The sequence below is a fragment of the Lissotriton vulgaris genome, unplaced genomic scaffold, assembly GCF_964263255.1.
Source record: "Lissotriton vulgaris unplaced genomic scaffold, aLisVul1.2 SCAFFOLD_754, whole genome shotgun sequence".
NCBI classification, from domain to species: Eukaryota; Metazoa; Chordata; class Amphibia; order Caudata; family Salamandridae; genus Lissotriton; species Lissotriton vulgaris.
In genome coordinates, this window is record NW_028246384.1 from 285,116 (window position 1) to 299,858 (window position 14,743).

Sequence of the window (14,743 nt, forward strand, 5' to 3'; positions counted from 1 at the left end):
GAAGAAACTGGGTGCATGTAAATCTGTAAAACGTTCAACTCAATGATGGCCTTGTACCCTCAATAATAACAATGCATTTTGGGGAAGATTTAGAAACGTGTTTCGCATTATCTTAAAGTGCAATGATGCTGGTTTCTAATGAACTACTTTCTTTCTACTACAAGAAAGAGTCTAGTCCGCAGTACAGCTTTTTATGAGAGACCAAGAGTAGGTGACAATGGCCAGGATACTATATGTGTTCTTCACTGGTTAGAGTATGAAGATCCCATTTGTGATTGCTATTAAGAACATACTTAAGACTGTATGTGTTATAGGATGAAATGCATATGTATTTTCCACATATTTTCCAAATATACCTTTAGCAATAATCAGATAGAAAATTGTTACGTCACATGTGTTTTTTTTTCCTAGTTGATGATTTGTAGTTAGGATTATAAAATAAGACCTCTATGACATCTAAGCTGAACTGTATGGAAATCAATACATCTGTCTTTGACTTTCACCTTTACAATATTATACAACCCTAGGAAAAAATATCTGCAGCATGTCGTACCTTTAATCTTTCTGACAACATGCTGGCACTTTCTATGGTCTCCATCCTTCGGATGCCTAAACATATTCACATATGAGCCAATCATACCTCCAGTCTATAGGTCTAAGCAAGGGTTGGAAATATTGATAACCCTTGGAAAACAAAATCAACATGAGCACTACCCAAGGTGCTAATCAAAGCCTCAACCACTTCTTTCCTCATATCCAGAGCATTCTCATGGTGTATAATTAGCTTTTTTTCCTGGAATGATGACATTTTCATCTCTATCTCTATATCTTGAAAACTCATTTCTAAGGACAACTCCATAGCCTGTTCCAAAAGCTTTAATAATATCAGTGCAGATGGTCTTCTCTACACATTCCTGCATTAAATCTGTCTTCAATAATTGCTGCTCATCACAGAATTCTTAGAGGAAAACGTATCCCTTTCTCTCAGCCAGCTGGCACTCTGAGCAAATAGTGTAAAACAACTAACAGCAAATGGACTTATGAATATATTTGATCACTGCAATACCAGGCAAAGGACTTGCGGCAATATTGTCTTAATATCACAGTCTCCCGCTCTCTGCCTCTCTTTCATTACCAGCAATGTTCCCTTCAAGATGCAAAAGAACATACTTATAGGCGCACCTCTCATCAGAATCGTTTGGAGAGTAAACATTAGGGTCTATCACAAAATATCTTCAGTTCATTGAAGGCTGTTCTATCTCAAGGAACATATTATGTCCTCATGGCTTAATAGAGTTTTAATTGATTCACAAAAAGCGAATATACTCACTGGCAACTCAGCCTTCGCTATCAAATATTGAGCCAAGTCCATACCCCATCATAATCCACTGTGTATTATCAGTTCACATAAAATCAGAGCCTAACCAAATGCAGTCTTAATGACATTGTTTGCCTCATACCCCTCACCCTAATGGTCCCAAATTATTTTCTCAAACCTGAAGACGTCTAACCTCTTAAACATGCACTGATAACATTATGGATGAAGAAGCACATTGCCAAATTACCCATCATTGAGTGGTTTCCATTTCTTAGCAAAGATAGTTGAAAAGGTAAGAAATGTGCAGTTCTACGCCCTTATGGAAAAGTGATTCCCGTTGGAGAGTCATACTTGAACCTGTTGTAGCATTTTCGAAAACATGTCAAATGTGCACATTTTGTATAAATATTATTTCTTATGATTAGAGTTTTGTTTATGATGCATAGAGGTGTAACGATGAGCTCATGATGTGACAACCTGAAATGAGTTACATAAGTCACTTAGAAGAGTTAATAATGAGATGCATAGTTATGCCACATTTTTGTGCAAGATGCCATTATTTCTGCTATGGCTGTAGTTCCTGTTCTGTTCAACTTGTGGCTGCTCATTCCCCACTCCCAATCAGTTTCTTGCTGCAAATGTATCTCTCCCCTTGCTTCTGAAGAGCATCGAGTGTATTATGTAAATGTGATAGGGATGTACAACACGTTAGAAAGCCTGGTTGTGATTTAAGTTTCCACCATGTACCCAAAGTATCATTCCAAGGACTTTCACTCTGTAAGTGTTAGTGTGTATGTACAGATTCTATGAGCCACTGATAGAGGGATGTTTGAATTTGTGGTGATCATCTCCAGAGGGCAGCTACTGACAGAGAAGATGGAAGATTTCTCTAACCGTAGGAGGTGGATTAGTGTTAAGTGCTTTTAGAAAAGTTGTGCTTGTTTCTGATTTGCCAAAGCCTCCCTAACCATTACCATACTATCCTGAATTTGCGGAATCTGTTTGTAGAAAGCGAGATTTTGGTATAAAAACTTTTAGACTTTTGCTGTTCAAGTTTAGTGTTAGCTTCACCAGGCTGTTCCTTTTGGGGTTCTGTTGGATTTTACAGTTGCCATTATGACTGCTGCTACAGGAGACTGTTTTTCTATGTCCATTTGTTGGGAATTCTTTTGGATGCGTTCATACCCGCAGAGTTTGAGACTTGCAATTCTTACTTAGATTCTGTAAACCAGAGATTAATGAGTTTTATGATTTTGCATTAATTTCTAATTCCATAATTTGAGTCTTTATGGCACTTCATGCATATTTTCTGATACTCCATGTCTACTATTACTGTATTTAAATCCACTTTTTACTTTTTGACCTAGAACACAAGTGTAGTCTCTAACTTCTAGAATTAGGAGACACAGGAGCCGAATTCCTTCATTTTAGGATGTTGACTATTGGGGCTTCAGATGACTCATAGGGTTCAGCTCCCACATACCTATGGAGGCCTTTGACAGCATCAAGTAAAAAACACCCGTTAATTAGCTTTTATTGACTCATGGAGCCGGCCGATTACCTTCCTAGTGAATCATCTCCTTACTACCAAAAAGGAATCATTAAGCTAAAGTTCCAACATCTTCTGCAGAGTTCTACAATGTCCAAAACCAATTTGCTATGACACCATTTGTTGTGCTTAGAAGTAGTGAGAAATGATAGGGAGAGCTCATGCAGGTGAATAAACACTCATGTTATCCATTTTTGTTAACAAGCACATATTTCATATGTTTAACCAAACCAAAAAAATTCAAAGACAAACATTTAAATCGTCAACTAGATCCTTTTGCTGCAAAAATGATGACCAAGTACAAAATCATGTGGCACACGTTATCCAAAGACTGAAAAATCTGGATTATGTAGCTACACTTCACTTTCTGACAATTAAATAAAAGATCTAATATAATCTTTCATGTCCACAATGCAATGCATAATTGGATACACCTTTGTCCCATAACCCTGGTGTTTCAGTAGTGGGCAGCTATGCACCTATGTTAATCTGCTTATGACACACTCTTTTTTGACCTAATGAGCTGCAAAGTCCTTTGGGGTATGGTCCATGGGGCTGTTCCTTATGTGAATCCGCAACCTTACCCCTTCTCCTTGATCAGACCATGCAAGATTCTACAATGGCTTACAATCTCATTTGTTCCATGAAACTAATGGGCTTCTGCTCAGCCAACTAACTCAAAAGTATGCAAATGACAGAATAGTCTAATAATATAACCATACCCTCCTCTCTCCCCATAAGCCTTCTATAATTGTTTTAGGACAGAATAAAATATGCTATATTAAACCAATAAACAAGGTCCAGATAATTATCGCCATGTTGCAAATCACTATCAGTAAAGACTGATAGGTTAATCAAACTACTCAAAAGCAGTCTATCGATGATAAACAAGAGGCAGGATTAGAAAACCAGCCCATATACTAATTAACCATCTTATTAGACACTGGAATCAGAGATACACACAGTTAGAAATTGTGTCGCTAGTTGGCAGAGGTTTGTACCCTGTCAGAGTAGGGATGTCCCTCAATTCTAGTCAGGGTAAGTTACACACTTTAAATTAACCTGTGCTCACCCTCTGGCAGCTGGACACACAGCAGGAAGGCTTAACTTAAGAGGCAATGTGTAAGATGTTTGTGCAACACATCCACACAGTAACACGATAAAAACACCATAAAAAGACTTCACAAAGGCTTAGAACAATAAAGAATACTGATCTGAGTAAAACATTCCAAAACGACACAAATCTAAAAAATAGAACCGGAGATATGATTTATTTTTTTAAAAATCCAAAAATAGTGCTTAGAAGTCAATAGCACTAAAAGGTTACTTGAGGTCGCGCTATACTAGGGTAAATCCAAAGTTCAGGCTGACCCGAATCGAGAGCAGGCTGGCTACAGGACTCAGACAAGCCCAGCAAACAAAGTACCTGGGCCCTTATTTATGAGGCCTTGCGTCAGTTTTGCTGCGCCGGTGCGTCACTTTTTGTGACGCACCAGCGTCGTAAAATATGCGCCTTGTTGCGCCATATTTAAAAAGTGACGCATCTAGGTAGATGCGTCACTTTTTAAACCCCTGCGCCACATTATACCTGCCTCAGGTATAATGTATGCAGAGGGGGCGTTCCCCCGCAAAAAGCCTCGTAATAGTGACGCAGTGAAATCTATGACATTTCACTGCGTCACTTTTAGGATGCTGTTGCGTCAAAACCTTGCGCCTGTCTCACAGCAGGCGTAAGACTGAAGCAAGCCCTTTCACATGGGGCTTTCCCCATGTGAAAGGACGCATTGCTGGAGTTGCAGCACTTTTGTGGCACGCTCCAGCAATGCGTCACTTTTGTGCTTACAGATACGTCTGAAATGCTGACGTATCTGTAAGTCCTTGCGACATGATGCGTCATACATTAAATATGACGCATCATTGGTGTCGCAAGGAGTGCGCAGTGAAAAGTGACGCATCGCTGTTTTCACGCAGCAAAGCGTCACTTTTCATAAATGAGGCCCCTTGGGTGAAGCAAAGCGTTGAAGACTCAAGGCGAGGAGGCGCTGTGTTGTAGTCAATCCGTGAACTGTAGCCTGCAGTAAGGTAGCCTGGGGCATGTTTTAAAAGTGCTGCAGCCCACTAGCAGCATTTAATAAATAGGCACTGGGCACATGTATCACAATTTACTAGGAATTTAGGAGTAAATAAAATGTACCAGTTAGATATATGTCAACTGTACCATGTTTTAGAGGGAAAGCGCAAGCACTTCGCCACTGGTCAGCAGGGAAAATTACAGAGTCCTAATGACAACAAAACTGGGTTCAGCAACAGAAGGCAAAAAAATGGGGTTGATCCTGCAAAAGGTCCAAGTCCAACAATGTGTATTTATCCTATAGTTAACTGTAATTATATACCTAACGAATATGCTTCTCAGCGTTGTTTCAATGATTCAACTCCTGTTAGCTGGTATCTAGCTTTTTTATTTTTTGGGTGATTTTTCTAACTTTTCAATTATTCATGACTGTGACTTTTCATTAGTCTTGTAATGAAAAAAGTAGCTTCAATGTACGTGTACTCTTTTTTCAATAGAAAACATTGATCTGCTATCATATCATGGTGTGAGGCAAGGTACGGGCCATGCAAGTGTGTGTATTTTAGTCCTCATCCCCTAGAAGATCTTCCATTTACTGTATGCTTCCAGTCCCATAAGATAAAAAATGTGGGATCCCTCTGCAAAGAACTCTTTCCATGGAGACACAAAAAGTGTGTGCCCTGTGGATGAGGAAAGGGCACAGTCTAGAGTAGGAGAGACATGACAATGAAAAGAAAAGAAATTCGAAGTAAACTTCTGAGGGGTCCAAGTCATATGTATGCAATGGAAGACACCACAAGAGCAGGCACTACTGGAATCTCTGTGGTGCCTTTCATGAGTGTTATGAACATTGAAGTGATTTGTGTTGTATGTGGTACAGGCCAAGTGAAATCCATAGGACATCACCTCTTATTTCTTCTGTATGGCCCTCGTTCAAGGAGTCTAAATGTACTTGCTGCTCTCTTGCTGGACATGCAAAACAGTTCTTTGTCCCTCTAGTGTTGCTGCATAATAGGTATTCTAATTGTGCGTAAACTTTATTGGGGATAGTAACTCTGATTGTTTTACTTTTACGATTTTCTAAAACAGTTTCCAATCCAGTTGAACATGACATTCATGACATGTGCTAGCCCTTACAAGAAGAGTGTGAGCCAGGTGCTGTACTGTCTTCCCTTGTTATGAGTAGTCACATGGGGTTTCAGTGCGTTCCTGAGTCAAGTGCACTCTTTGAACAGAGATGCCACAGTCCATGACTGCACTCATATTTACAGGGATCTTAGCACCCCTTCAAGTCCTAGGGTGGGGAAGTGAGCTGCAGCTCTCATAATCACAATAAAACAGCATTGTTTATACTTGGTCAAACATGCGTAGCGTAAATATCTCTTGTCCTTGCTTCTCAAAGTGCCTTTTAACCGCATCGCTGCAGCGGTTATTTTTGCGCTGCACGGCTTTTTTTAAAAGCCGCGTTAGATGACGAGCTCAGCTCGTCATCCGCACACGCCCCCGTGGCTGATGACGAGCTGAGCTCGTCATCAGCATAGAAGGGGTTAAGCGGTCCAGTCCTACTTGTCAGTGTGTTTTAGGTCCCCCTTATTACTGCACAGGGTGATTGTGGATTCCTCCTAACCCTCTTCCAAAGTTCCTCTCTGGGAAAAAGGAAAAGTGAAAAACATGGTTGCCTTCTCTGCACCTGTATGGATGCGGTGAAAGAAACTGCTCATTTATTTATACTCGGAATATTGCGAAATATGCTCTCTTTTAATAGTCTTATAATAGGACGAACTATTTTATCTCACTAGAGCTGTGACACTTGGGGGGGATATGTTCAATGAAGTGGCAGAGCATGTCGTTATCCTCCTGGGCTTAACGACATGCTCTGCCTCTTCGGAAACGCAAGGCTGCACCATATTTACAAGAATGTGGTGATGCTTTGCATTTCCCCCTGCGATGGTGCTAAGTTTCACAACTTAGCGCTAACGCAGGCACCCTCGCACCAGAGTGGAAGGGTGTCTGTGTGCAGGGGAGGATTGTTTATGTGTAGGAAAGTGTTGCTTCCTGCACATAAACAATCTTAAAATGCCATTTTATAACTTTTATATGTGCTGCTTCATGCAGCACACATGAAAGTTACAAAGAGGTATTTTTTTTAAAGATTTGTTTATGTACAGAAAGGGACACCTTCCTGTACATAAACAAACTATGGCATTTTGATTTTTCCATGTGTGCTGCACAAGGCGGCACACGTGGAAAAAGCAAAAACGATGAGAAATAATGCATTTCTCCTCGTTTCGCCAACTTAAGACCATGATTTTCCTGGTCTTAATTTTGTCACTGCCTCCTATGTACGCCACCCTTGTACATAGGGGACAGCGTCAAATACAATGGGTGTTGCAGTGGAACACCCACGGCAACACTCAGAGCACGCCCCTTTCAAGCTAACCATAGCATGAGAGGGTGCCTTATGTACAAGGCAGCATTAAGCCACGTTAAGTGGCTTAAATCTGCCTTGTACCTAAGGAAAGTCCCACACCAGGAAAAGGTCACAAGAAGTGACGTTCCCGTGGCGATAGGGGCTTGTTCATTTGCCCCTTGCTGTTTGAGAATTGTAATGTACTGCCTTTGCTTTTCGCTCCTTAGTTTTTTTACTAACCATGATTTCTTTCGATGATTTGCCACAGTTTCAATACCATATCTTGTTCCTTGGATGTTTGTGTATTATCCTTTCTGACTGACTGCATTTTATGGCGTTTCTGTAGCATGCTGAATAGATTTAGATTGGAACACGAGCTGCAGTATCCTGCCTAGAGCCAGTGATATCGTCTGTGTTGTAGCAGAAGACCTCATGTTTCTATAGTTTTTTTGCCGTGTATACTGTTTGAAGCTTACAGTGCACGTAGGATGGTTGCAGCGTAACATGCTGTCTTATCGGCTAAGCTTGTGTCCTTGAACCGATCTTGTTCCCAGGCTTTTTGTATCATTTTCTTCAGACAGCGCGGAGACTATTTGGAGCATGTAACTGACGCTGGACTTGTAGAAATTAACTCCTACTCCGAGACGAGGTTGGTGACAAAAGCATGTGCGCCACTTATCCATGTCTGTTATTTCACAACACGAATGAAGCAAAACACATTTTTTCTAATTAACTATTATTTTCCATTCAAAATAGGTGGTCTTTTGAATTAATGGAATGCCTAGAGTGGTCACTAACACAATTTACGCTTGCTCAATCACGTTTTTTTATCTTAACTCATTATAAGTGGAAATATTCCTTAAAACAGTTTGGTATAAGTACTGAGGCTATATTGCACGAGCTTCTGGTGCTTGGTCAGTCTCCCTATAAGATGCATCATCACCCACTCTCTGCGCATCTTTACATATCAATCCGACTTCGGTCTGTGAAACCTCAGAACCGGTGCTTAATTTGTAAAAGAAGTGCTGCCGGGTCAAACGTTGTTTCGTTAGAAGCCTGCGGCAGGCACTATTGATTGTTGGAGCTGCCAAACACCAAGGATGTCTACTCTCGATTCCAACTTATACCCTTGTATCAGCCACAGTATACTCCTCCTTGCCTTTCATCTCACTCTCTGGGGCGTTTTCATTGCTCCATTCTCAAGTTGTCACTGTTTGTAATTAACGTCTTCCTCCTCCTCTTCTGAACTGTTCTGCTTTTCTCTCTCTCTTGCCCTGGGTCAAAGTCTGATGATGAAAAATAAGCCCTGACCCTTAACCAGGGCTTCGAGTGGGCCGGGTCTCACCGGTGCTGAGCACTGGCAGTTTTTTAACCCCTCCCATGCTCGTGATGGAACCGTTCCGTCACGAGCCTCGGGTGGGCTGTGCTGGTGACGGAACGGTTCCGTCACGGCCCGCTGGCCGCGCCTGCGCGGCGTGAACTCCGCGCCTGCGCTGGGCGTTCTAAAGAGCGGGCGGGGTTGTGACGGAACCGTTCCGTCACAAGCACGGCTCACCCGAGGCTCGTGATGGAGCGGTTCCGTCACGAGCACGGGAGCGCCGCGCGGCCCTCCTCCCCCTTAGCGCTGCGGCGGAATAGCCGCCGCAGCGAAGGGGTTAAAGGGGGCCTCGAAACGGGACTCTATCAGCCTCTGTTTTGTGCCCTGGCACAGGCAGTCCGTTTTTTCCGGACTGCAGTGACAGCAGTCACATGGATGTGCGCCGCTCTCACTGCTCACTTCTGGCTAGTGGAGAAGATACGGCATGACGTCATGCCAGGGTAGCGTTGTAGGGGAACAGAAATACTTTACAGAGAGCCATTTTCTCTCTGGATTTCCATTCTCATTTTGAAACTTAGGAGGGGCAACATTGTTGTGGTGTCACCAGGGCTTTAGTGGGAGCTTTAACAATATTATATACACGACATAGTTGCTGCGTATTTATCTTATGCAACTAACAACCATTAACAAAGCCAATAGCCCTGACTTGTTGTGGGTATGATGTTACGTGTATCATATATCTGAATGCAATGACAGAAACAGCAAAATACAAGTGTGCTGGCACACTATGCTAAGCACAGATTTTTAGTTTACATGTTTTAAGCCATGTCCTTAATTACATTTGCCACGCCCCTTTGAGAGACCCCCCAGTTTTTACATCTCACTTAAAGCCCTGCCCTTAACAATAAGTTCCGGTGGTCCCCACCTGTGACCAACAGTTCAAATTAAGCGCTGCTCAGAACTGATGATAATGATAAATCTCTGACATGCGTAATGACTTTCGGTTCTGAATCCAATAAGATTAGATCGATCATCAAAAACAACTGGCATTTGATTAAAAAGGTCGAACCCCACCTGGCACAGCCTCGCTTTGCATTCAAGAGAGGTAGAAATTTAAGAGATCACCTTGTGAAGGCTTACAAAGAACCACCATCAATAACATTATAGTCTCAGTGGGGTTTAGCTCCCATTATTGGACATTACACTTTTGATACTGTCAATAGGGGTCTCAATGAGTATGAAGAGATAACAAGACAAATGGCAACATTGTATAATGGTTGACCTGGAAAAACCCTGTATTGTACTTGCATTTTTGTACCAGTATTGAGCATGTGTTCCCTTGATTGCACAACATCTATTATCGCATTATGTGAGAATTCACTGGCTGTATACATATCTTGTATCAGATGTACCAGGATTTGTTATCTGTAAATACGACCATCGATAAAACCTGGTCATGTATGTATATCACTGTTGAAATGAGTATTAAGTGTTGCACTAATGTTTACAATTGTTTTATGTCACAATTTCTTTCGCATTGAGACTATTGACATACACCAGAGTACTTTATTTACAACAAGCTTCACTCTTGGGACAGCGTGGGGTATCCAGCTGGGTCCCCACGAGACATACGATTGCTATCTGAAAATGAGCAGGCGGCCCGTGTTCACAAAATGAAAAGCAATGTTTTTCCATTGCAGACACCTTCTGAGGTTGCTGGGCAACCACGTTGACGCTTGGGAGCGTCGTTTTTTGTAAACTGTGACGCGGACGTACTGGTTGCTATGTGACCGGGGAGCTACGTCATGTACGTGGCTTCCGCTTTTCAATGGAGGCAGTACGGAGTCATTGACTGCGTGTAAACGAAGGAGAACTGATGTTTCGTGGTCGGGAAATTGACGAACAGAACTGTTAGCCCTGACAATGTGTTTTTAACTATTCCTTCTCCTCTTTGGACACAGAGTCCGTTTTTTAATTGAGGTGTCCTGTTCCGTTTTTTCACAGTAAAAACTTTATCTACGGCTGGTCCGGCTGGAGGTCTTTGGTAAGACCTTTTTAAATTTTGCGTAGGTAGTAAGAATATCACAGTTTTCTGGTTGTTATGTTTGGGTTTGGTGTAGTTTGTACACTTTTTAGTCACACGTAGGGTGCATGTCATTGGTTTGTTTTCCCTTTGGGTGACTAGACGATACCTAGTATGCAAGGAGTGTGTTATTGATTTTTGCATTTATTTGTAGATATATTTGTGCAACTTGTCCTGATGATGGTCCTATGGATTTTATAAACCGACGAGGGACCGAAACGTCGACGCCCAACACCGTTTTGTTGTCATTTGTACCACTCTCTTGTGTTGTTACAATGAATAAAGTTGATTGAGATAAATTCCTCTCTACATGATATTTTGTTTTTCCATGTTAAAAAACAAAAAGGTGTTATATACTACTAGAAACGAAATCAGTACACAGAGTAGTATTTATGTTGCCACTTTGTATGTTTTTGATAAAGAAAATAATCTATGAAGAATAAATAACAGTAAATACTGTATTTTCCTTGCATTTTTTGAATGATAGATCACTGTTGTGACCAATTAAGAATTTATAAAAATTATTTAAGTGACTCCTATGGGGAAAAATTGTAATCTTGTTAAAGCAGACAGAGCATTGCCCAATCTTCACTTGGTATGGGTTGAATGGTTTTATGCAGAGGTTTTGGGCCAGAAAACGCTGTGACCTTAATTATATTAGTTACTGCTGAATTATCGCTTATGCATATAGTACCTAATATACACAAATTAAATTTAGATTTGATGTTAAATATGTAATAAGACATGTGAACTCCATCTTAAAATGGACATGACTGCTCAAGTCAAAGCTGTCAATGCATCCTGGTTCCACACACTGACAATGCTGAAGAAAATCTTCAAATGGTTCCAATGCAGCACAAGATAAATTGTCACTCATGCCCTTGTCACCAGCAAGTTGGAATACAGGATGTCTGGATCATCAAGCAACTCACCAGAAGACTACAAGCCACCTAGAACACGCCAGCCAGGCTCACCCTAACCCTTCCACACAGAACCAATATCACACCACACCTCAGGGAACTCAACTGGCTCCCGATACAGAAATGCACTCATTTCAAACTCCTCTCACACACATTCAAGGCACCACACAAGGTAGGTCCATCTACTTGAACAGTCTCTTCTCATACCACATAGACACTTCCATTCCACAGGACACATGCTCGAACACGTCCCACGCATACAAAGAACTGGATCAGGAAAATGAGCATTCTATTCCAACACTTCAAAAGTGTTGGACGGTGTCCATCTCCATTTCAGAGCCTCCTCAGATCTTCTTGAATTCTGAAAGAAGCTGACAAATTGATTTTTCTACTAACCAACCTTTCCTAGGCAGAGCATACAGACTGGCTCAGCACCAGGATACCCTCGCAGATGACAGCACGCTTTACAAATGCACTGAACATAACATAATAGGTGACATATTAGGATCTTAACAACAAATGGTAGAGTTTCACTGTGATGTAGAGTGATTTTCCCACTGAGCTGTTTATCTCTGAATAATGCAAGGCCAAATTTCCAAAACTGCAACACATAGGATACAAAGCTACATATCTATTTAAGAAAAGAACACTTTTATCATATTTCTTACTGATTAGGGCAGCATATTAACTTCGTATGATGATAAACAATCAACATGCTTCCAATGAGAGATATACCTTATGTCACAAACATGTGTTATGCACTAATTATGTACACTTAAACTCAAAATGCATGTCTGTGCGACTGAAAGTCAAACAGCATTAACTTTTGCGGTGTGCTCACTTACCAACAGTGTCACATGGTTCATCTTTGTGTACACAGAAATCCTTCCTACAATGAAACAGAAAATGGCAACATGTTAGAGACAGCTGAAGACTTTCAGATTTCTCATGAGAATGTGACCAGTTTGGCATTTAACAAGCGCAGCGGCCGGCGAAGCTGGGGAGCTTTTCAGTAGGGAGTGAGAGCCCTACCTTTTGCCGCCACTGCCAGGAGTAACCGGACCCCACTACCCGCGCCGTCGCCCCGGGACTGCAATTCCCGGCAGCCTCAGCGGCGGCGCGCTCTACCCACGCTGCAGCAGCGCCAGGAGGTGCAAAGAACAAGCGCAGCGCCCCGCTTCGCAGGACGAGCCGGGCAAAGCCCGGGCCAAGGGCAGGCCAGGTCGGGCCTGTTTTAGCCCGTTCTAGTACGGTCAAGGACGAGATGGGCCACCCCTCTAACATCATTAATCAAGGTCAGTGAGAGGCTGTGTTTCCTGGTATTGCTTGGTACTGTTGTGGATTTATTTACCAACTGAGCTATTTTCCGCCGTACCATGTCTGCCTCACCTGCCATGGGTGATAATATTAGGAAATCTACTGGAGGGTCACTAATGGGTACTCTGGACAGTTTTCTGGTAAGAGTATCTACAGCTTTAGCCCGGGACATTGAGTTAACAGAAAAGAGATTATCTCTGGACATTGCCTTCGATAAGAGATCTTCAATGGGCAGTATGGCTAAAGCCCAGTCCCCAGACCCCCAACAGCCTAACACCTATGACTTAACATCATCCCCTAGGGAGGGAGAGAGATGTCAAACACTATTACATCCTGAGGGGCCTTTAATATGCCAGACAGACTGTCCCACTATCTCAATGGACACGAGACCTGTGACTAACTCCCGTATTACTGCAGGGTCTGTGTATTCGCCCAATATTAAGACCCATTCAGCTAGCAGTGACGTTAAAGCGGGCGGACCTCAACAGTCATTGGGACCCACAACTAAAAGGAAGCGCACTAGAGCTCAAGCACAAATATCTGGGAGAAGAGCAAAAATAAGGAAAGAAACTTTGCCTAATGAGGCTTTACCTAAAGAGACTTTGACATCAGCCTCTTCCCATAAATCTCCTACCACCGCCACAACACAACTAGCTACTGATGGGGATATTTTGCCATCATGCGATAGGGATGAAATACAAAGCCAGATGGGCCCATCATTCTGGACAAAATTAGAGTGTATCGTTAAGAGGGCCTGCCCCCCATTGTGTGACAGACTGGACTCCATTGAATCCAGACTTGTGTGTCTTGAACTTTCAATTGCATCAGTACAGGCGAGGGGGGTGAATCGTGTCATTGGGATGAACAGTAAGCAGTCTGGTGTCCCAGGTCCAAGTGCAGTAGTTATTGACCCTAAAGCACCCGGTAAAATGAGGGATAATGCTGGTTTGTCTGAATTTTTGGAGCCCTGTCCTGAATCCATTCCACTTAATCCGATAGTGACAGAACAACCAGTACAAAAGGATAGGCTACATCTAACAGTGCCTAGTGGACCTGTGGCCCAGAAACAAGTTCCTGCCCATATTGTAGCTGGTCTACCAACTATAGAGCTCCCCCCAGAATCCTCTCCTTATGTGGTACTTTTGGCAGGGGTCCCTACACTGAATTAGGAGAAAAGGGAAACATATATGGACCTAAAGAATACGTGTATTTCCTGGTTTAACAATAATCGCCCACTACCATCCCATATGAGTGCAGAAATCCTCTTCGCTAGAAGAGTTGGGTGGGTGGGGAAACAGCCAAAGTCCACCGTAGGGGATTGCCTAATTATTAATTTTAGGGATAGAAATGCTGTCAAATACATTTGTAACTGGCCACCAGGGGATACAGCATCCCCAATTTTATTGCTACCACTGTCTCATTTTTATGCACCAGCCTATTCCATGAACAGGGGAAAATTCCCAAACGGGGGGCTAATGGAATGGAGGGCCCCAGGAAACATAATGTTATCTAATGGGTTTGATGTCCTATCGGGGCTGGAGGATTGTGATTGACAAAAAATTTATGATTGTGGGAGTATAGATCCACTGGTTGAGAACGACAGTCTGGCGTGTGATAGATTGAGTTTTAGGTCAATTAGAACTGGCCCAAATGAAAGGAGTGTAGCTCTCACTGAGAAGGCTGAAGATTACCTATTGCCCCAGGTACCGAGAAGGGAAAACCCCCAACCAAATTCTGAATGGGATGTACTGCCATGT

At 42.3% G+C, this 14,743-nt stretch overlaps 1 protein-coding gene across 1 annotated transcript in view; it reads right to left on the minus strand.

The window, feature by feature from the left end:
• Positions 1–14,743, minus strand: part of LOC147665970 (A disintegrin and metalloproteinase with thrombospondin motifs 19-like) — a 632,122-nt gene that overhangs the window by 242,123 nt on the left and 375,256 nt on the right. The window contains exon 7 of the mRNA XM_086949366.1: positions 12,515–12,558. Within this exon, the coding sequence (XP_086805492.1) occupies positions 12,515–12,558 (44 nt within the window). The remainder of the gene's footprint in view (positions 1–12,514; positions 12,559–14,743) is intronic.